This window comes from Choloepus didactylus, chromosome 12, assembly GCF_015220235.1.
Source record: "Choloepus didactylus isolate mChoDid1 chromosome 12, mChoDid1.pri, whole genome shotgun sequence".
Classification (NCBI taxonomy): Eukaryota; Metazoa; Chordata; class Mammalia; order Pilosa; family Megalonychidae; genus Choloepus; species Choloepus didactylus.
The window spans coordinates 67,106,526-67,129,470 of NC_051318.1; the positions used below are offsets into that span (position 1 = coordinate 67,106,526).

General features: G+C 36.2%; 1 protein-coding gene across 3 annotated transcripts in view; it reads left to right on the top strand.

The window, feature by feature from the left end:
• The first annotated feature begins 710 nt into the window (after positions 1-710).
• DACH1 (dachshund family transcription factor 1) overlaps positions 711-22,945 on the top strand; it is a 406,379-nt gene continuing 384,144 nt past the window's right edge. For all 3 annotated transcript variants that reach the window (XM_037800622.1, XM_037800620.1, XM_037800621.1), the window contains exon 1: positions 711-1,799. In XM_037800622.1, the coding sequence (XP_037656550.1) occupies positions 961-1,799 (839 nt within the window). In that variant the 5' untranslated portion in view covers positions 711-960. The remainder of the gene's footprint in view (positions 1,800-22,945) is intronic.

Consider the following 22,945-nt stretch of genomic DNA (forward strand, 5'->3'; position numbering starts at 1 on the left):
TCCATTTATATCTCGTTGCAAAAACGCGAGGAGATATATCCTAAATCCTTTAAGAAGAACTCGGAGCGCTCTGGCTCCTCTGTAAGTTGGCAGGCAATTGCTTAGAAGCTTTTGGAAAAAATTAAGAGCCGTCGCAGACAAAATGGAATATTCGACATGCAATCTAACGGTAGGAGAAGAGAGAAGTAAGAGGCAGATGATCTCCCTCTCTTTTCCGATCGCCACTTCTGGGTCCCTGGCTTTTTCTCTTCGTCCCTCCCACAATTTCTTTCCTTATCCTCCCTCCTCCCCGCTACCCCTCCTCCTTTTCTCGCACACTAGCTCTCCCTCTGTCTCGCGCTCTCGGAGTCTCTGCTCCGAGTCCTGGTTGGATAATTTGGGTTAATACTAGTGAGTGAGGTTTTTGCGGCTTCAAAGGGTATTTCAAGTTTCCGGAGCTCCTCCCCTCTGCACCGTGTGACAACAACAACTCGTCCAGCCGGCAGCCTGCACTTTTCAGCTCATTTTCTCTCTGTCATTTCCCTCTCAATCTTTGATCAATGTACTTGCCAGGGAGAACCCAAGTCCTTCAAACCTCCTCCTTTTCACCTTCATCCTTAACTTTGTGCTAGAGCGGGACCCACACAACAACAGCCCACCCTCCCCGCCCCCGCCGTCCCCCCCCCACCCCAAACCAGCCCCCGATCCTAGCCCCGGGAGAGGACTCACATTTCGACTTGCGGGACACTTTTGTGCGTTTCTCTCCAGAGCGCCTCTCGCGCTCGCCCCTCCTGCGCTCGCTCTTTCTTACCCTCACCTCTTCTTTTTTCTTCTTTGCCCTGTCTCCTCCTGGTTCTCTCCTAGAGTTGTTGTTGTTGCCCCCTCTCTCCTACTCCCCCCCTTTTTTTCCTTCCCCTCCCCGGGGTGTGTGGCAACTTTTCCCCCTCGCTTCTCCTCCTTCTGTTCCCCGTATATGTGACCATGGCAGTGCCGGCGGCTTTGATCCCTCCGACCCAGCTGGTCCCCCCTCAACCCCCGATCTCCACGTCTGCTTCCTCCTCCGGCACCACCACCTCCACTTCTTCGGCCACCTCGTCTCCGGCTCCGTCCATCGGGCCCCCGGCGTCCTCAGGGCCAACTCTGTTCCGGCCAGAGCCCATCGCGTCTGCGGCGGCGGCGGCCACAGTCACCTCCACCGGCGGCGGCGGCGGCGGCGGCGGCAGCGGAGGCGGCGGCGGCTGCGGCGGCAACGGAGGCGGCGGCGGAGGCAGCAGCAACTGCAACCCCAGCTTGGCGGCCGCGAGCGGCAGCGGCGGCAGTGGCGGTAGCAGCATTAGCGCCGGCGGCGGCGGCGGCGCCTCCAGCACCCCCATCAACGCGAACACCGGCAGCAGCAGCAGCAGCAGTAGTAGCAGCAGCAGCAGCAGTAGCAGCAGTAGTAGCAGCAGCAGCAGCAGCAGCTGCGGCCCCCTCCCCGGGAAACCTGTGTACTCGACCCCGTCCCCAGTGGAAAACACCCCCCAGAATAATGAGTGCAAAATGGTGGATCTGAGGGGGGCCAAAGTAGCTTCCTTCACGGTGGAGGGCTGCGAGCTGATCTGCCTGCCCCAGGCTTTCGACCTGTTCCTGAAGCACTTGGTGGGGGGCTTGCACACAGTCTACACCAAGCTGAAGAGGCTGGAGATCACGCCGGTGGTGTGTAATGTGGAACAGGTTCGCATCCTGAGGGGACTGGGCGCCATTCAGCCCGGAGTGAACCGCTGCAAACTCATCTCCAGAAAGGACTTCGAGACCCTCTACAATGACTGCACCAACGCAAGGTAAAGAGCGGGGGGCAGCCTCCGCCGCCCGCGGCCCCTTCCCGCCTGCCTGCTCGCCCTTCCCTTGCTCCCTTTTCGGCGACGCTCGCTCCGCGCGCCCGCGAGCCGCGCGCCCCGGGGAGCGCGGCCCTCTCCTCCCCTTCCTCCGGGCTCGGCAGTCGCGCCCGACCCCCTGAGAAGTTGGCACCTCACCCTGCCCAGATCTCGCTCTTCCGGCCCGGTCCGCGCTCGCTGGCCTGGGCACCAGGGCTTGGCCGCTGTGGGCCGCGGGAACCGCAACCCTTGGGCCGAAGGGGGCGGGAAGGGGGAGGACGGCGCCTTTCCGGGATCCACAGCTTCTTCCCAGACGCGCTGGCGGCTGGAGACCACCATCTCTCCGCGCTGCCGCAGTGTGTGTGTGCTCCCCGGGACCCGGCTTCCGCGGCGAGGCTCGGGGGACAGGCGGGGTTCGCGAAAGGCGCCGAGCAGCATGCGGGGGGCAAGAGAGGTGGTCACACGGCCGGGCAGGGTTGGAAGAGCCGGGCGTCACGCTCGGAGTGAGGGGAGTGCGAGGAAGCCGAGCGAATGGACCAAGAGTCGGGGAGGGCACTTCGAGGTCGTGAGGGGAGCGACTTCGGAAGCCGCGAGGCGCGAGGCAGTCTCTGGGTACCCGCAGCGAGTTCAACCCCAAAGCCCCGAGGGGAACCCCGGCGAAGGGAGGGGTCTGTGTGTGCGCGCATGTGTGCTGTGCGTGTGTCCGCGTGTGAGGTGTGCTGTGCGTGTGCAAAGGAAATAAAGGGTTACGTTTACCCCGGGGCAGAAGCGCGGGTACCAGCAGGTTTTCCTTCTGTAAGGGAAGGTGACGACGGGATACTCGAGACTCTTGGAAACCGCACTGAAGAGATGGGGGAAGGAAGACTACAGCGCGCTCCCTCCAATTTTTTAATTAGTATTATTATTTTTCAAGGTTGCCGGTAGCTCTAGCAATTGAGCAGGTGTAAGCGTTACACCAGGATGCTCTCCGGGTCTGAGTCTTCGGTGCGGTCGCTTTCCCAGGCCCGCAGAGCGCGCGTCGGGTGGAGAACGCGGGATTGGGTCCCCGGCGAGACCAGTTATATGCTAATGAACGCTTTGTGGGGGAGGATCTACCGTGAGGGGGCGGGAGTGGGGCAACCTGTCATTTTCGGGGTAAAAATGATCGTTCCACCCCTTTCACACTTCCAGTTGTTCCCATCCTTCTCTTCTGAGACCCGCAGAGGGAAAAGTTCGGACCTGACAGGAGAAAGCGGGGAGGGAAAGTTGGAGCCTTGGAGCGGACGCGTGGGAACTAGGCGCAAAATTTGCTGGGAGACTTCCCTACTCTTCAAATAAGTTTAAAGACCCTGAGAGTTAATTGTTTTACTCTCAGGGTTTTACTAGGGGTCTGTGCCCCTAGTAAAACTAGGGTAACTGAGGTGGAAAGGAAAGAGGAGTAGAATGTGACCAGAAAGAAACCAGGTGAAAAAACCAGGAGCTACTTCTTCCTTGGAGGAAGACTTTTACCTAGTGCCCCCGGAAGGCTTTTAGACCAAGGACTCCGACTCCAACACACCAAATGTCCTATCGGAGGCAGCAAGAAACTTTTTTCCGATTTACTTGCCATTCTTTGTAGATGGGGTATGGGTGTGTGTTTGGGCTTTGAACTTCCATTTTTTTACTAGTTTTGGGGGTGTGTGCTGAGTGTGTGTGTGATTGCGCCCGCGCTTGTGTTTGCAGTGGCAGTAAAGATTAAAGGGGAGTCTTTGTTACTAATCATTTACTGAGATAATTGGAGTCCTTGGACAACCAGAAGATATTTGCCAAAAACCTATTAAAACTACTCGAATCAGGAGAGAAAACTATTACAGGATTGTTAGAAAGAATGCTAGTTAAAACTTGAGGCCAGTTCAGATTTGGTTATTATGAAATCGCCTATCTATCCAGTAAATTGGTGAAGTGCTCTTTAATAATCAAACACTCTCCTCTTGAATCCTCTTCGTGTGTTTCTTACAGCACACAACTGTACTAGATAATCAATGGCCATTTCACATACCCCAAAAAATTGTAGGAGAAAACTTCCTTCAATGACTGCAATGTTATGATCAATGTAAAACAGGTAATGTTTACCCCTCTTACAGTTTTTCCCTAGATCTTTTTTTCCTGAAATTTTATGCCTAGACTTTGGAATTGTAGTCCTTCTCATATGGTTGTAGAATTTTCTAAAAGTTATAAACTAAAATTTTTAAAAACAGTCCTCCCTTCCCCCAGGATAACAATAGCTCTGGAGTTTAAACTTAGAGAACAAGAGAAGTAAAATCCAGTAGCACTGTCTACTCTTCAAAAATATACCATCGCTGCAGTTTTAATCAGCTTGTCTTAATACTTTGCAATTAAATGCTTCTAAAACCCTATTTCAAGTTATTTTAAGTTAAAATATGGTAAATTTGCTGATTTACTATTGTGTTTTTATCTTTTCTTGACTACAAGGCTTGCTCAAACTTAAATGCATTCAAATATTATGGTCATTAACCTTAGAAGATGCATAGTAGCAGATATCTACCCAGGTTTTCCTTACTCTGCTACTGATCTAGGAAATAGAAAACTTAAAATGGAGCTCCCTTTCACCAAAATACACTGTTTGCATCATATGTTAATTACAAGTGTTATTGTCTTATTTCTTAACTTTGAAAGCAACAGTCTAAAATGTTTTGCATCCTGAGTTTACAAAAGTAAAATTAATTTTTTCCATTCAAAGCTAGTTTATGCCTTGACTATTAATAACCTTTTTCATTCACCTAGATATATTGATTTCATTCACTCTGGTTTCTTTCTCCACTGGTTACTTAAGAGACTATCTAAGGGAATAATTTATGCAGAGGATAAGAGAAACTGTGCAGAAAGGCAAACCACATAAAACTATATATACTTATAGTGTGTGTGTGTGTGTGCGTGTGCATAAGAAACCTCAAATCTTAACAGTTGTAGCTTTTCACAGAACATATATCTAACTGTCTTATAACAGCATTTGTCAGATATTTGTCCCAGATACCAGGGAATCTGAGGAACCAGAATGATGCTAAAGAAAAGATACATTCATAAACTTGCTCAAAGCAGCTCAGTTAAGTTAGAAGCAAAAACCTTAGAATGTAATTTGCTTGGGACTATTGTGTCAGTGTGCTATCTATGAAAACTAGGATAAATGTTGAAACCATCTGCCATTACCAAGAGGAGATAAAAAAAGCAGCTATTACCTGCTAGATAGTAAAGCTAAACGTCATGGTCTCAAAACATGAAAGAAAATGTAAGGAAATATATTTAAAAGTGTCAAAGGACAAAGTCTGACCTTGCTTAGCTTCCTCCAATTATTATTTTTAAACTAAACATTAGTTGCATGAACTTGGCTGTTGCAATAGAGGTCAGTAAATTATCTGATAACCATTAAACAACAACAACAAAGAAGAAAAATAATTAAATACATGGGCAAGTCTGTTTGTATGAGTCAATTGCTTGTTCATAGATTTGAGTTAGGATACAATTTCTGTGAATTCAGGTAATAAAGAATGACTCTGCCTATTGTATTACCTTAAAAGCTGATTTCTATGAGTATTGCCAGAAGATGATTTTTGTCTCAAGATCTTTCAAACCAGATTGTGATTTGGGTCCCATGTAGCCTGAGATGTATGAAGTTATTAAGGTCAATAGATACCAGTTAGTTTTATCAGACATTTATCTGTACATACATAGATTCACAAAGAGTATTTGTCTTTAAAGTAGGTACTATCCTTGGACAGCAAATTGGAAAACTTTCCAAATCCTGTGTGTTCTGTAGTAATATACAAATCTAATTTTAGGACAAGAAGTACAAAATATTTTCCAACTCTTGACTCTTATTTTTCGTCATTTTTTTTTTTACTAGCTTTAATTAGATGGCAAACTGAACCAGTCTGTATTTATTTAACATTTCTCCTGTTGCACACTTACACATGTTATGGAAAGTTTCAAAGCAAATATAGATTCATTTCTAACAGATAATTACAATACTTGGCACAGAGAATTTCAGGAATTATTTCAAATGAAAAGAGACTATGCTTTTGAAGTTTTTGTATTATGGTAGATTAATGGTTCCTGTAAAGCCTAATGTTTTGTTTTATAACTTTTCAAAAAGAATATGGAATAATTAGAAGTCTAAGGCATAAAATATGAAAGTTTAAGTTTGGGGTTCCATCACTTATTTCTCTATACTTTAAAATCGTTAGCAAATTTTAGTGCAAAAACTAATATATGAATAAAATATAAGAATATCCTTATCTAGGATTTATTTTGTTCAATCAAATTATATTGCAGAATACAAATTCTTGAGCTATTTGGTTACTATCTTTCAAATCTGTTGTTTTTCTTGGATTTAGTCTCCAATAATATTTTGGCCATTATTGTAAAAAGTGTTCATAGTAATGAAGACGGTTTACTTTCTGACCCCCACAGATTATTAGTTAATGCTCCTAAGCACAAAATTTGATTCACACATATGATATTTTACTTTCTACAACTTCAAATATTGTTTAGAAATAAACTACAGAACAGGCTAATTTTTTTTCAGAGTTCCCTAACATGCAATTCTGTGTATCAGCTTTTGATACAGAGTTTCAAATCTTTATCTTATTAGTCCAAATTTGCTGTTATTTCTTGCTTAATCTATTAAATTTCACAGAAATTGAATGTAAATTACTGAGATAAGTATTAGCGACCCCCTTTATTTCTCCCTGCCTCCCCCAGTCCCCTGAGAAGTGACACCCAATATTGATTAAAGTCTTGGCTGGAATTGAGAATAAATCATTCTCTTTGGTGATTTACTATGTGTGATTCACCAGCATACAAAAACATATTATGCTTTATTGTTTCTCATTTGGTGTTTTGTTTTTGGAATGTAAGTAGCATTTGTCAATTAGCTTAATGTGCAACCGAGTGGTTGTTATTTTAGGAGCAATTTGTGCTTTGACTATCAATGAGAATTATTTTATCTTTCCAAGTTATTTTACTAAATTGTTTCATACAATTGCCTTTGTCAATCAAGGAAAATAATCATTTAAATTGCATTGTATTAGCAACATAGAACACAAGTATTGCAAAATATGATAAGAAATGAAACTCACAGGCTGTAAACTGTCTTCCTTTGAATCCTTGTTTGAAGAAATTAGTTTGCCAAATGCCTTCTAAAAAGGCACAGGTGAGTCTTTCAGATTTCATTAAACATTTCAATTTTAAGGATTTTGTTACTTGGTTCTTTTAAAAGTTAAACTTTGTCTGAAATTTGTCTTTCAAGGATTTCATTTTCAGATTGTTCCCCAGAAAAAGGTCATATCAAATGATATATTTTTTAAATGAGAGGCAATGTAAAAATGGATGTCAACTCTTGATATTTAAAAATGTAATTAAAATAACTTTTTTTTTTATTTTATGTTTGAATTGCTATAAAAATAGAATGATCTTAGCAGCATGTGCCATTCTCTTAACTGGGGTAATGCATTGTGATCTAAATGCTGCAGCTTAAATATTTTAAATGAAAATAAATCTATATTTATGTTTTCAGGCTTTGAGATTGCATTAAGGAGCCCCTTTTCCATTATATTTTGTTGTGTTCAAAAATTAAGTTTCTTAATGAAGAAAACCCTGAACTAAAAATCTACCCAATGGAGCTTAGATAAGTGTGATATCAAAGGCTCTGATCTGCACGGATACATATATCTCACACATAGCAGTGGATCTAAAAGAGCCCACATTGTGCTCAAATTCCTTTACTTTCCTTCTCAACTTACCAGAAGTATTTCTAGTCAAGAGTATTTTTTTTTTTACTACAGTGCCTCTCTTTTAAAATAACTTGTAATTGCTATTTGCTTTTTAGCATAATTCACAGTACAGATATGACCTCAAAAAAATAGCATAGTTTACCAAATTCCTTTTGAAAACAAGAACACCAAGGATAAAATATTTATATTTGGCCTATTAAGTAACTAATATTAGATTAACTGGTGGATCACTTTAATTTTGATGCAACAGCGCTACTTACTTTAAGAAGGCATCTGAAGTAAAAATCTGAAAACTTTTTATGAATGTGCCTATTGCTGCTAGTTTCAGGAAGTTCACGATCAACTTCATATTCGAATATGTGATGACTATGAACAGAATTTTCAGTCTAGTAAAATCAGTCAATTAGACAGTCACTGAAAACACATTATTTTCAACTTAATGATGAGTTTTAAGTTAGTTGAATCAAAGAATAGATATATGTCTGACACTTTTAAAAAATATATGTCAAATCATATCTAGAGAATGACCCAAATAACCACTTGATCCAAAATCAAGAACCTTGAAGCAACTGCATTTTAAATTCATTGGTGTATTCTGACATGGATTTACACTGTAAGATAAGGGGTTCCTAATTCACCCATTTTTTTAAAAAAGTTCATCTTTAGATTTTTCTAATTTGGGTATTGAATTAGCCAACGACTGAATTTTGTCAAAGGTATGGCCCTGTTGCTTTCTCATCCAAATTGTCTTGAAGTTGATCCAGGATGTCAAGCTGGGATTCTTCTGCTCTTTTCAAAATATGTGACTTTATTGAAAGCTGACAAAGCTGACAAAGATGACTTATTAAACTAAGAAACTCATTAAAAATAATTATTTAATTGTTCTTATACTTTTTCATTATATATACTGTATATTTAAATATATTTATCTAAAAATATATACATATATATGTAACTATGATACACAACAACACCTTGAATGGCCAGTTGCTTTAAAAATAGAGAGTAATGATTTAAAAAAGAGCTTAGCTGCAGTATCTGAAACATATTATTGTATAGGATTGGTGCGATAAATGGAATGTATTATACATCTCTAGCAGTAAGTCAAAAATATTTACTATAATTTGAAGAATATAAGTGTAATTTAATATAACTGTATGTAGACTTGTAAGAATCCTGCAGTGGGTTATAAAGATAAAATGTGTTTTTGATCAAAATTTAGGCATACTTCTAAGCATGATTTTCATAAAATTGAAATATAATTTCAAGGTATTATATTGGTTACTTTTGGTTAACAACTTTGAATAATTATGGAATGTTTTCTTTTCCTTACTATGAATGAATGGATAAGTAAACTTAAAAAGTATTAAAAAATCATAATGTAATTTATCTTTGAATTTATATGTTGTCAAATGTTTCTAAATAATTAGATATGCCTTCCATTTACAACAAGAAAAATAACCTTTTCTTCAAGGGCAGACAAACCATATCTTAAGAAAGAAAGTGTAAGGAAACTATTTTAAGGAAGCATCTAGGAACATTTCCAGTATATAATTGCTAATTCAATTAAAAGGATACTGGTCATTTCTTAAAGGTGATGAAAATAAATTTCTGGGATATTTTACTTATTATATTCAGTTATCAGGCAGATGAAGTATTTTGTTAAAACCTTAAACTGATTGTATCTTGAGATCTTATTAACAGCAACAGTAAGTTTTACCCTTGCATATTTGCTTCATGTAGGTTGTATTATTCATGGACCTATATTTAAATATAATTTGTTTATATATGAACAATGGAAGTATAACACATTCAATGGCAGTATAACACATTTTTTATCACCATCACAGATCTGCTAAAATATACTAATTCTTTCAACAATATCAATTCCTATTTTACATTTAAAATCTTTGCTTTTTCTTTAACTTAATTCTTGGAAATACTTATTTCTTAAATTAGGCAGTTTGTAGTTTAATAGTGCCTTTGAACTTTAAAGGAATAACTTGGAACACTTATAATTGTCGTATTACCAGTCACACGTTTCATTTTAGAATGGATGTTCTAGTGTATGCAAAAAATGTAACATTTTTCAGCATTTTAGTAATCTCTGTGGTGAATATTTTTATTTCTACTAACTTGAGCCATTTGTAGTCTGTTTGTTACATAATTTGATACATAATTATAATATCTTTGATAGAAAGGTCTTTACATACATGCATATGTGTGTGTCTGTATACACATACACACACAAACATAAGCCTGTAGAATGTAGGGGCATAACACAAATAACTTACCAATAAAGTAGACATTTTGATTTGTGTAATTAATGGAAACATAAACTAACCCATGAAACACAGATTCTACTTTACTGGATGACATAGGAATAGATATTTAAAATTAATTTTAGAATAAAATAAGTATTTACTCTTAAATATTTTAAAATATAATTACAATATACATTGTTATATGGTTATTAGAGAGTGAAAATTTACCTTAACTTTCCTAGACTTTTATTTTCATGACAACTAAAATGTGCTTTTAATTCCCTATGCAAAAATATCATGTTTATGAGAATTATTTTATTTGTATGAAATAGAAATTAAACTATTAGGTACTAGAATCTGTACAGTATTGAGTAACACTTGATGTTATTGCTCCATTTATTTTATTGGTTTATTTCCTTGCTTCTTACACTTTAGAGCAAGCATAGCCTTTAAAGTCAGTGGATAAAATGGTAGGAAAACAATTTTATAACCTAAAAAAGATGACTGCTCTTCTAAAAGCTTTGCCATCAATGAGATGAGTTGGGAATGAGGTCAATGGGTTAATCTGCAGGTCTACATAAGAAGATGTGTATTACCACTTCTTCCAGTAGGCTGTAATTGTCTTTGAAAACACCTGGTAAAGTTCCAGATAAGTTGAAATCAATTACTTTTTCAATCATTCCATGGCTTTTGTCAAGTCATTACGTCATGGGTGAAAGTGCACGCATGCAAGTATTTTTTTTGCAAAGTAGGAAGAAGCATATAAAACAGTGACTACTGAAAACTTTCTGCCTCATCTAAGGCTTATGGAATTAGAAAATTCCATAAGAAATTAGAAAAGAATTAGAAAGTACATAGAGGGCATTTGGTAAGAGGTTCACCATTGTGCTTAGTTATCTGAATAAGAGCAAGCATATGTCGTGCCACTCTTTACACCATTTAATATGCTTATATTTTTAAGAGGAAAAAGTATAGGTAGGTAACAACTGATTCAAAATACTACATGACTTGTGAGCTCCGATACCTTAATTCTCACCCTCTTAAGAGCCCACTGTGAAGTGTGTATTATAATCAAAGATGAATGTATTTCTGCTGTTCACTGATTTTCTTCTTCACACCATTGACAGTACATGCAGATTTGAACTTGTAGCCAGGAATAGTGCTTCCATGCTTCAAATTGCCAAGACACCCCCAGGGATAGAAACTTGACCTGCTTTTATGAAACCATAGAATTACATTTATACAAGTTACCCCATGGGAAAGGAATGAACTGATCCCAATTCAAACCTTAATATTGGAGCCTTCTGGGTCAATTTGATTTTTCTTTCTGTTAACACCTGTTTGGCTACCAAATTTAGTAACTAGAGATTCTTAGGATTTAAAAAATAATATTCATGGATGACATTTCACAGTTAAGGCCAAGTGTCATCAAAATTTTGCATCTATTCAAGTTTTCTCATGTTATTAAGATGTTAATTTTTAAATAAATTATTTTCCTTTCAAATATATATCCTGTATTTAAGGACTTGAAGCATGAATTTATTTATTTATTGGGATATAGAATTATTTTTAAAAATTAATTTCCGCTGAAGGATCAGAATCCAATTATGGGGTGAAACCTCTTTTTAGTGAGTGTTTTCCTAGGATGAAATTTCAAAATAAGCATTTTAATATGAATGTATTTCTTAGACTCACATTTTAAATGATTGTAATTCTTATTTTATTTTTAGCTGAACTACCCAGAGGAGTTTCCAGAAGGCTGTTCTTGTCACTAATAGGAACAAACAAAGGTGGTTACTAATAAATTGAATGCATAAAAGTCATTTTTACTTTAGTTGGATTCACTTGTAGTCCTATGGGATGGGTGGACCTAAGTTGGAAAACTGAAGTTCAAAATAAAGAGGCATTTAGATTATGTAGCAGTTTGTGTGATTTTTGGAATATCAAATTTTTATTTTATATATATAAATCATAACTGATATAAATGAATAGGGTCATAATAGCTCTTTGTTTGTAACTGAGAGTATTAAATTGACCACCATTAGATGACAGAATGAGTGCCTACCTCTCCTTATGGTATGACTTGCTCTCAATCTTAATACAGAAAATACTTTATAAATGGTAAATGCACATACACACACACACATACACACACATATATCCCCAACAAATAGATTCTTGGAGTAGAGGGAAAATATTGAAATTTCCAGTGGAAGGTTTATCACTTTCCTTACTATCATTAATCAAGATCATGAAGGAGAAAATATTTGGAGTTTTAAGCATATGTGACTTTGTTATTTTTTATTGGTTGTCATGTAGCAAAAACACTTATTTTCACTGTTAGTTACTAACTTTTCTGCCTTGCCTTGACACCAGTCATTTGAATGAAACTGAAAAACTAAGTCAATCATTTGAATGTTTTCTAACTTTGATGCCATATTAACAAAATATCAATATTTGAGTAAATATTGTATTTAACTTAAAAGATTGTCCTAACAAGTTTTATGGTGATTTACCACAGCCATTGCTCCCCACTTTCCCTGAATGTGACAGAAGGAAGGAAAGGAGGTAGATCATATGACTCAACTGCGCTTTGCTGGTCTTTAAAAAAAATCTATTCTGACTTTGGTAATGGTGATAATATGAAGTTTCTATGACCTTTTTTTCTGTTTTCAGGCGGCACTTTGCAGGTCAGTTTCTAATAATGATTGATGGAACATCATGTGAACTGGAAAAAAGTCACATTAAAAAAACCTTTCTATAAAATGAATGAAAAGAAAGATGGAACTTTTTTTAATATGTTAGGTAATTCTCTATGAGTAGAGTAAGCCTTAAAATTGCACAGAATTCTACATGATACTCAAAATAGGAAGCTTTCAGATGCCAAACTAAATTTCATCTTTTCAGTTGTCCTTGTCATCCAAATCATCCTTGTAATAAAGCTCTTTGTTGTAAAGAAGCTCTAATGAAATTGTACATGAAATATAAGCACTTTACCATGAAATTTACCTGTAACCAAAACCAGAGCAAACTCTGAGTTTTTAAGCTGTTGGCATTTAGATTGGATTCCCCAAATTCAACAGTGTGAAAATATAATTTACTTTTGCTTAAGGATTTTTTGTTTTGTTTTGTTTTGTTTCATTTTAAGCTTAGGAAATAAAATGTAAATGGTATATTTGATCAAGGTTAAACTTTTTTGCTCTTTCTTTTGGGGAGTGGGTTAAATAAGAGCCTGTGACAGAGATGCTGTTTGTTTTTCACAAAAGTTGTTTGTGATTTCAGGTACTCTTGGGAAATCTCTTGATCAGATTCACATCTGTTCCTGTCAAAGTGGGTGCTAAGATACCGGTCACCCAGCAACCATGTCCAAGAGGGAATTGGGCCGATAATAACTTCAAAAAGGAATGACAGATGCTAGATTAGGATGAAAGACAAAACGCATGAAAAATGAGCTTGCTAGAATCAAAAATTTGTTCAAGCACCTTTATGCAAATTAAATGAATATTGAATATTTGCATGCAGTAATTTCTACTTGTTCATTTGATTGAAAAGAAAAGAATAGTGCATTTAAACTCACAAATATGACTTCTTTCTTTTGTACTAATTAACATACAAAACAGAATCTCTTTTAAAAAATCAGATTAGCCACCTGGGTTCTTATATCTCTACTAAGTATGTTACAATGCTTTTCTTTTGACTATGGCACTCTTTAGAGTGACTTGGATTTTCTAAATTTTTCATAATATATAGTCTCATGTGATTTAACATTATTTCAGATTAATATAAATCCATTTCTTGAGAAAGGATTTCAAAAGTAACCTTATCCTATTGTCCTTGAAATTGGTTAATGTACATTAATAAAAGATCAGTCAAGATGAGTTCACACCAACAGCACAGGCTTCTTATTGACTGGTTAATTAACAATGCATTAAAGTAAAGCAGAGTGGTATACCCGAAAAGAAAGTAAGCAGAACGCTCTTCAAAATTTAAGATGCTCTTTGATATGTGACCAGTTTTCCTATTGAATTGTTCACATAATAATCAGAATTTAGAAGGACCTGATAAAATGTACTGATTGAGAGGGTTTTCTGAGTCTTGGTTTAGCAATGTCTAACGTGGTCACGTAGAGAAATTGATTTTCTTCAGAAATTAATTAATTTTTCATATCGCCCTAAGCTGCAGTTAAAAAGAGTGCATACTTGTCTGTTTTTTCCAGAAATATTGCCTAATCATATTAATACCATTGCCCCAAGGATGAAAAGATAATTGTACAAATGCATTTGGAAATATGTATCACTGAGTATTTATGATTAAATTATGCAAATGACCCAGCTCTCATCCTTTCCAGACCCAGATTGTCTAATTAGGATTGATATGCTGAATAGATGTTCCAGAATTTGAATACAAGCATGTCCAAGAACCAGAAAATTGGAAATGACAAGGCTGAAATCCAAAGAAAAGTGTCTTTCATTTCTATACTTTGTTAATGTGCTGTTAGCAGTTGAGATTTTTATTTCCCTTTGGCTATTTTCTAACTCATGTGTTCCTGTTAGAAACAAGTATACAAAATGAATTGAATTTTAAAAAATAGCATTTCATTTCTACTTGGGGTTTATTTTAAAATAAGTAAGAATTCTTTGGTCATTCAAAGAGAACATCACTATTAAGTTGCTTTAAATGATGTAAACTTATCCTTAATTGAGTGACTTTTTTTTTAACTTTCCTTGAGTTGCTATCATAGCTCTATTTCAATGCAAACTTTCCAAACTTAATGGTATACCAATGTGGTATTTTCTAAGGGTATGTTTTCTTGACTCTAAATTTCATTCATTCATTCATTCATTCACCTATTCATTTAATTATCTATCATTTTATATTTGGAGAAAACTGTTATAGTAATAGTTCTAATTAAGAAAAAAGCAGCACTTTAAATGTGTTTGAATTTGAGGTCCTCAGCAGGCTTTCTTGCTCATTGATTACACTCATTCATCTTAGATAGAGGGGTGGTAGTGAGGAGTTAAGAAGGGACTGAACTGTCAGGACTCCAGCCTTTGTTAAGCAGCGGGTAGTCACTGCCTCTGAACTCGGCTGGCTCCTGCTTCCCATCTGTAGGATGATGGATTGCTATGTTTAATACATTTCAGCTTTTGTCTGTCATAGTGTGGACAGACAGTACTATCAGTGATTTCAGCAGTGATTAGGGAACCGTTTCAAACCACTCCTATTGGCCAGACAGCTTCCAGGAATGTCTGATGTAACAGACTCATTGGCACTCTCACTGTGTAAATGTGTAGTTTAACTAGGCAGATTGTACACTTACTGTTTAAACCAATGCAGAAGCCCACTGTGAATTACTAGACTACACATTCATTTTAGAACAAAATTACAGTGGATAATATTAAGACCATTTTGGGTCTCATGCTAAAAATATTCATCCCAAGAGGTCTCAAGTTTAAGATAAATTTGCGTTCTTTATATAGTAACAGCATGTGCTTAATGGCAGTTCTGTTTTCCATAGACTATGATGTCAACCGTTGCTCTGCTCATCAATATTGAACTATTTAGCTATATTGGGAGGGTAGGAATGTGAGGACTCTGAAGCAGGAAGACATGACACGGCATGTGCTACACTGGGATTTGCTGAGCTGCCAGTGGTTTGTGGTTCACAAGTCCAAAGGGTGAATGATTTCAACAACCAGGAAGCCACTATGTACAGCTCAATATTTTCCCTGGAGTGTCTTATTTTATTTATAAAACTGCTAAAAAAATGTAATTAACTGAAGGAAAAGTTTTTAAGCCATTACGTCAAGAATGGGACTTATTTCTAAATATATTAGTATATTATTTACCAATTTTAATGTAATATACTAAATATAATGTGGATTTTAATGTAATGATAAACTATATTCTAACCACGGAGTTTTAACTTTTTTAACAGGTAGGTAATTATCAAAATGTTAATTCAGCCAAAGCATTGAGACAAAATCTAAATCAGGACAAACTATTGGCTTTCAATTACTGTTTATTAGTTGGGAAGATTAACAGAAAGGTTTAGATGGTCAACAGTAAAGGTCCAATGGGAATAAGAACTCCAAGTTCAGGATTGTTTTTTCCCTAACTGATATGGTTCTTACATTAAGAAATTTTCACTGGGGACCCTTTCAATAAAGATTTCTGAATCTGAATATGTGATTTTACAAGCATACTCACAAACACAAACATCACAGCACAAATGCACACATACAAACACCTAGCATTTCTTTTAACCCAGTTCGATAGCTAAGCTCATCAGCATATTTGACACTGCTTGATTTGGTAATAAGGACAAGTGGTACTGTACCTCCTGGGACAATTATAAAAACATTCATATATTTTGCAAATTATCTTGTTCTTTGTTTTATTTTAATGCCTGACTTATTAAAAGTGTTCTGCTTAAATGTGCATTCCTTCACCATATTTTAAAGGTATCATTTGTTAGAATAAATCAAAAGTATGGCTCATAGTATACTTTTGTACAGAAAACACACAACTGGGCTTCAGTAAATCTAGATTTTTAAAAATTGAAGCTGTTCATACACACACACACACACACACACACACACGCACAGCACATATAGAGTGAAATAATGTAATACCCCTCAACATTTCTGTTCTGCATAATCATTCTAATGTGTGGTTGTGAAACCTTTAGTGGTAGAGTATTGAATGTTCATTTATTGCCTCCATAGTGATGGATGGGGTGGGGTGGGGGTAGGGAAGTGGAGGAGTGTTTGTTCTTTTTGAGAAGAATGGGGGTGGGGGGAGCTATGAGTGAGTCACGCCCACTGAAATCCCTGTGTTGTGAGTAACCTGAAGGCAAAGGGGAAATACACGGTTGAAGCTACAAGAGTTAAGCTTTCTTGCCTTGAGCGCTCAGCAGCAGATTGAGTGGAAGGGTGAGGAATTGCTGAGTACTATTCTCTTATAAAGTGGAACTATCTCATGGAATGCCATACCTCACCCATTCTATCTTCCTACCCTAAAGTTTTGTTAATAAATTTTAAGGAGGTAGTTAGTAGCCAGCAGAGAGCTAGAATACATCTGCCTGGGGCCAGACCTTAAAGAGAGGAAAGTAAGGCATATACAGTATAAAGTTTTCTCCCCCAAATTATAGGAAATATTAGTGTTTGGCAAAAAGAAATGTTTATTTTGCCCATAGGTGAGCCTGTTTGGGCTATTCAAAATTGGACCTTGTGCAACACTGGCTCTGTGTGTGTGTGTGTGTGTGTGTGTGTGCGCGCGCGCGCGCGCGCGCGCGCGCGCATGCGTGCGCAAGCACACTGTCTGTTGCCAATCCTTGTTATACACATTGTTAGTCTTATGTTTAGTTAAACTCAATAATTACAAACAAACACATATCATTTGTCTTACTGTAGTTAAATAAGGAAGAAAAATATGTGCTAGAAACTAAATAATGAGTTTCTCATGAAGCTAAATGAACAAGTTTGCTGTCTGGAAATCTTTAATTTTATAGGAATATTAGAAACCCCTCTAATCTGCTTATACGTCTCTAGCCATGGGGGATGCCCTGGATTCCGCATGTTTGCGCAGAAGCTCTGGTCTGGGTATCCAGCTATTATTCTTTGGTAGAGATATAGATTGGGGGAAATAGCGAGTCAGGCCAGCAGGTTCAACTTATAGCTCAATAGTTTGCTATAATGATTCCACCCCTAATGAGGTGAATTACTACTGCATGAAAAGGGAGAAAAAAGGGTTTGGCCATCTAAGCTAATAAATCGCATTGACCTGTTGGCTGATCAGATCAATTGTGCATAAATCAGTGCTTTCAAGAGTCTTAAAATAAAATTCTACCAAATACCAGTCGATCCACTGGCTTGTGTAAAGGCATAGTCTTTTGCCCATAGCAAACTGAACAGGAGGCCACAATACTGAGATGGATATATACTGTCAGATACTGAAATGAATGTTCGCAGACCTCAGACATGGCTCTGATGAGTACAATTATGACTTTGTCAAGTCGACTGAAATATTTCGGTCTTCTCCAGTTCACTTCAGTTGGTTAGATTAGCAATAAATATAATTCTTGATACATATATGAAGACTCAGTTTTTCAAAGGTCAGCACAAGTGTATTTTTTAGGACTTGTTTCCAACAAAAATTTCATTGCATTATTTCATAAAGAAATGCCATTAACGTCTGAGGGAAGTGTTTCGTTAGCTATAGATTTGAGATCTACTGATTCACAGACACCTTGGAGTTATGAGAATAATCAGAAAATTTGATTTCATGTTCCAATTATACCAATTACCAACTGAGAGACATTGGACTAGTCAACCCAAACCTCCATATTCTCAAAGGTGAAATGGGAAAAGTAAAGATATCTTTTATATATATTGGAAAAGAAGGTTGTGAGGATAGGTATGTGATAATAGTTATTTGAAATCACTTCAGAAATGATAAGGTGCTTTTTACAAGTTGTTATCTGTACAGAATTCCCAATTACATTTTTAAACTCTTTTACCAGAACAGTTTACAAGACGTGGGTCTTGTTATCATACTTTGCTTCTCTTTCCAAGAAAATAACAGTTAAATCATAGCAATTAAAAAGAATAATTTGTGAATTCTGAAAATTTACAAATTCCTTTTATATATATTAATTAGAAAAATTATGTTGGTATTAACTATCAAAAATATTTTGCCAACAGGTTAATGTGGTTAAATCTTTGAAAAGCAAGATAAGACAAAATATAGCTGATGTCTACGCAAAGGAAAGTTTCATTTTATTTTGGGGAGATTGACATTCAGTATCTATTGTAGCTGGTATGAATTTTTTATGAAAGCAAGAGAGTCTACAGAAGTTTACATCAGATATTGAATCTTAAATTTACTTTAAGTTTTTAGAACATTCTATGAAGACTAAACCTCTAGGATTTTCTTTAAATACGTAATTTATAATTATTCTGTACCAAGTGTCTCAATGACCTCAAAATGATTATTCTCTGTAGTCTTCTGTTTTGAAAATAAATTTGGGATAGACATGCAAGCATCTTAACATAAAATTTGGTGTGGCCAAATATTTTGTGAAGTCATCAATATAATATAATATTTCTGTTTCAGAATACTATTATTCTGCCTTTGAATATTTATGAAAATATCTTGACATTTTTGCAAATTACCTAACACACATTGTTTCTTCCTTCTTTTATTGTGAAATTTAGTAGGTGGTGGAAATTGGCTCCAATTGACTGGCATTTATCCACAAAAGTCTTATATGTCTAAAATTCACCAGAGGGGGAGAAATCTAGGTGGATTTCTTTTGATGCATTTTCTTTATGTTTCTAAAGTTTTGGAATACTTGCGATTGGCTGTTAAAAGTTTTAAGTAATAGTTGTATAGAGCTTGATGATGGATGATGGTCTGGCTATTTCCAGAACTTATCAATAGATTTTAGAATTTGGATGAATTTAATTTCTAGTGACTCTTAGTTGCCTCCCTGGAATTATTATTGAGTATTCCCTTGCATCTATTTTTGCTAAAACTCTCAGGTACTTTCTGGCACATGGTAGCATTACAAACATAATTGCTTTCCTTATAGAAATGTTTGCTTATTATAGAATTATATTAAAATATTCTTATGAGAGTCTTAATTTGGAACATTTTTGTTATGAATAAGAAATTAAAACACTAACAGAAATATATACTTTTTGGATTCTTAAGTGGAGATAAATATCTAAAATTAAAATATATTCAACATTAATTATTAACTATGTTATAATGTGTCTCATTTCTGGATGCTCATCATGTTCTGTGGTAGTTTACAAATATCTAAATTTTTGTATTTGTTTATACACATGTAATTTTATAAGATTGTGACTTTGTCTTAGTATTAGAGTTGATATAGCAAATAAATTATGAAAGAGCACCAAATATTCAGTTTTTGAAAAACCTAAAATTTTGATGGAGTTGTCAGGCCAAAAATAAGATTATATGCATTTGCAATTTAAAATGTGCCTAATGATAATAATAATAATTATAGTTATTTTTAATGCTTATTATTTGCTAGGGATTCTATTAAGTACCTTATGTGTTATCTCTTTCACTCTGTATAACAACTATGCAAGGTAGGTTCTACCTGCTTTTAAAGATCAGGGGGAACTGAGGATCAGAAAGGTTAATTAACTTGCCCAAGTTTACACAGTTAACAGCAACTAGAGGGAATAGCACCCCAGCAATCTCATTCTAGAACTTTTATTTCCTATGCTATCCTGTCCCATTCACATGATTTTTAGCCAATTACTCTAATGTAGAGTGTAGTTTGAAGATTATAAATTATTTGTAAATAATAATACACTTTTACGTTGTGTGTGTATCTGTGTGTGTTTAGCAATTTAGTGATTTTGTGGGAAAACCTTATTATTTATATTTCTAATATTTTAGAAACATTAAAAATGTAGAGTGACCCAGTTGTAATTTATTTCTTTTATGAGAAATACAGAAATGGCATTAAGTTTTATATCCATTAGAATTAAAGATTGATTTTTATCTTTTTAACTATATGATAGAAACATATTATTTGCTGTTCCAGATACAAAAATATACTCTTGTCCACTTTTTATTCCTTAAATCTTATTACAACTTATTGAAAGAATTCTTAACAAATCCATTATTCATCAAAGGGACTCTTATCACACAACTAGCAGATAGATAAGGTCATATTTTACACATAAAATAAAATTTGAAATAACTACAGTGTTAATTTATTAAACTGATTCATACTTTTGGATCAGTGATTATCAGTGGAGAGAAAGGGATATATAAAAATAACTGGGTTATAATCTATTATAATTCCAGTCTTTTCCATATAGAGTCTGATTTGCTGTCCATGTTTTTCACAATTCCACCTGAGAATTATTCTAGGAGTAGGTCACTTTTGTTACTGAGATAGTAATTATATTCCCACTAGATATAATAGGTTATTGTTTAAAGCCTGAAAACCATTCATCTGGGTATACAATTGGGATTTAAACACTATTTGTGCAGTAGATAATTGTAGTAGAAAACAACCTGTAGGCAGACTTTGTAACAAAGTTTCTTCCCAGTTTTAAAACTGGAAATATATGCTACTGGAGAGGTGGGGTGAGGTCTATATTCCTTTCCCCGTTCTATGGAATCAACTTCATCATCCCATCTCAATTACACCTGGATGAGTTCTGCTAACCAGGTAGTTTGCAATTCTTTTTGACGTCTTTAGATCTCTTTTTAGAATTTCTTTATCACAACAGAAAAGATATTTTGATATTTTGGCATCCTCATACTCCATATGAAGAACTCGTTATTTATCAGATTGGCACATTTCCGTGATGTGCAAGTTCCTTTGTGGGTTAAGTTCTTCACTTTATTCATCTTTGTTTATTCACTTTAAGTGTGGGAAATTATGTTTTTTTCAGCAGGTAATTATTATGTCGGGAAAGTGATGGAATTCTTGTTCTAGGTATCTACAGTTAAGGTAATGAGTTAACTGTGGTATAGCTAAATATTTTGTGTTTTTCTGTTAATTTTTAGCATCTCATCAAAGAATCATTGAAGTCCTGAATAATAAAAGATCATGCATAAGTGATAGATTGCATAAATTAAGAACAAAAGGATACCTTTTCTTATTAATTCGGGAAAGGAAACAGACTGTATATGATATTTAGAGACCACTCTTGTGATCTGCTGAATTATAGTAAACTGCATGTTGAAAAAGTGGGATGCCCCTTGATGTTTCTAAAGTTTTTTGCCAGTTGATAATTTAACCATTGTTGGGCTATTCACATGGCTTTTCCATTGCTACCCACCTACCCCTGTCTTGATTGCCTGTTGAAAATGATTTGAACTATTTACTCACAACCTCATATTATTTCACACTAACAACAGTAAGTAAAATGAAGTAAATTCATGGAAAACATCAATGGTTCTGCCTTAGAGTGGTAATTTTAAAGATGTCAGAATCATTCAATTATAAATTCTATTAGTGGCTGTTCTTGGGCCTCTCAAATCTTTACGTTTTCCTTTAGGTAATTTTCAGTGCTAGGATTTGGGCAAAGAGCCCTTCCATAGGAAGATAAGGATGCATAGAAGGAAGCACTATTTTCGTTTCTTCTAGAGAACTGTTATCGATCTGGTTTGTCCTTTCTCTCTTACAAAATTTGATTCTTTGTATTTATGATTTCCCTAGAGCAATAGTCACAGTTCAATGCAAATAGTATGTTCATTTAAATGTTCATAAGGAATAAATATACCCGAGTTTAAGCAACCGGTGAAGCTGCTGGTAGCCCTCACCATAAATCTTCCGAAACGACCTTAGGACAAAGCATAAATGACCGTAATACAAAGCATGGTTGATGTTCTTTTTCTTTAGTTCAATATACTGGTACATCAAAGAGCACCACAATTGGGTCTTTATATATAGTATATTTGAACTGAACTTACCTAATAAAGAAGAAATACTTTTTGGCAAACTGTAAATTTCATTGTAGTGTGGCAAATTTGGAACTTAGAGTGCTATTGTTTTTCAAAATCAGATAATGCTCTAGAAGAATCACGACTATATTTTAAATAGCTTTCAGGTAATGTAGAGTAGTAAAAGAAACCATACACATTTTTTATAGTCCAGTAGTTTCAATATTGGAATGACAGAAGCACTTCTATTCCACAAACAAAGAAATGTTAACAATTAATATTTCTTGTAAAAGAACCACCTCTCATCCAAGCTCTCACCTTGTTAAAAGCAGGACTCTCTCAAGACACCAGAATTTACCAGTCAGAAGAATTGGTACCTTTTAATTGTGAAATCATTTTTCAGCCTGCTGTCAACCTTAAGAAGCAAATTGTAAGAGAAAGTATTCTAATTTTAATATTTTCAAATTTGACTTTGAGTAATAGATTAGTATGCCCCCCCCCACTTTTTAAGCCTCTGCCAACAATTCCCCATTATCTTCAGATTTTTGTCATCTTATTTTCAATTCTCCTTGGAATTCATGTTCTTCCTTCCTCCATTCCTTACTTTACTATCAGTGTTTTTTACAAAATTTCCATGTGG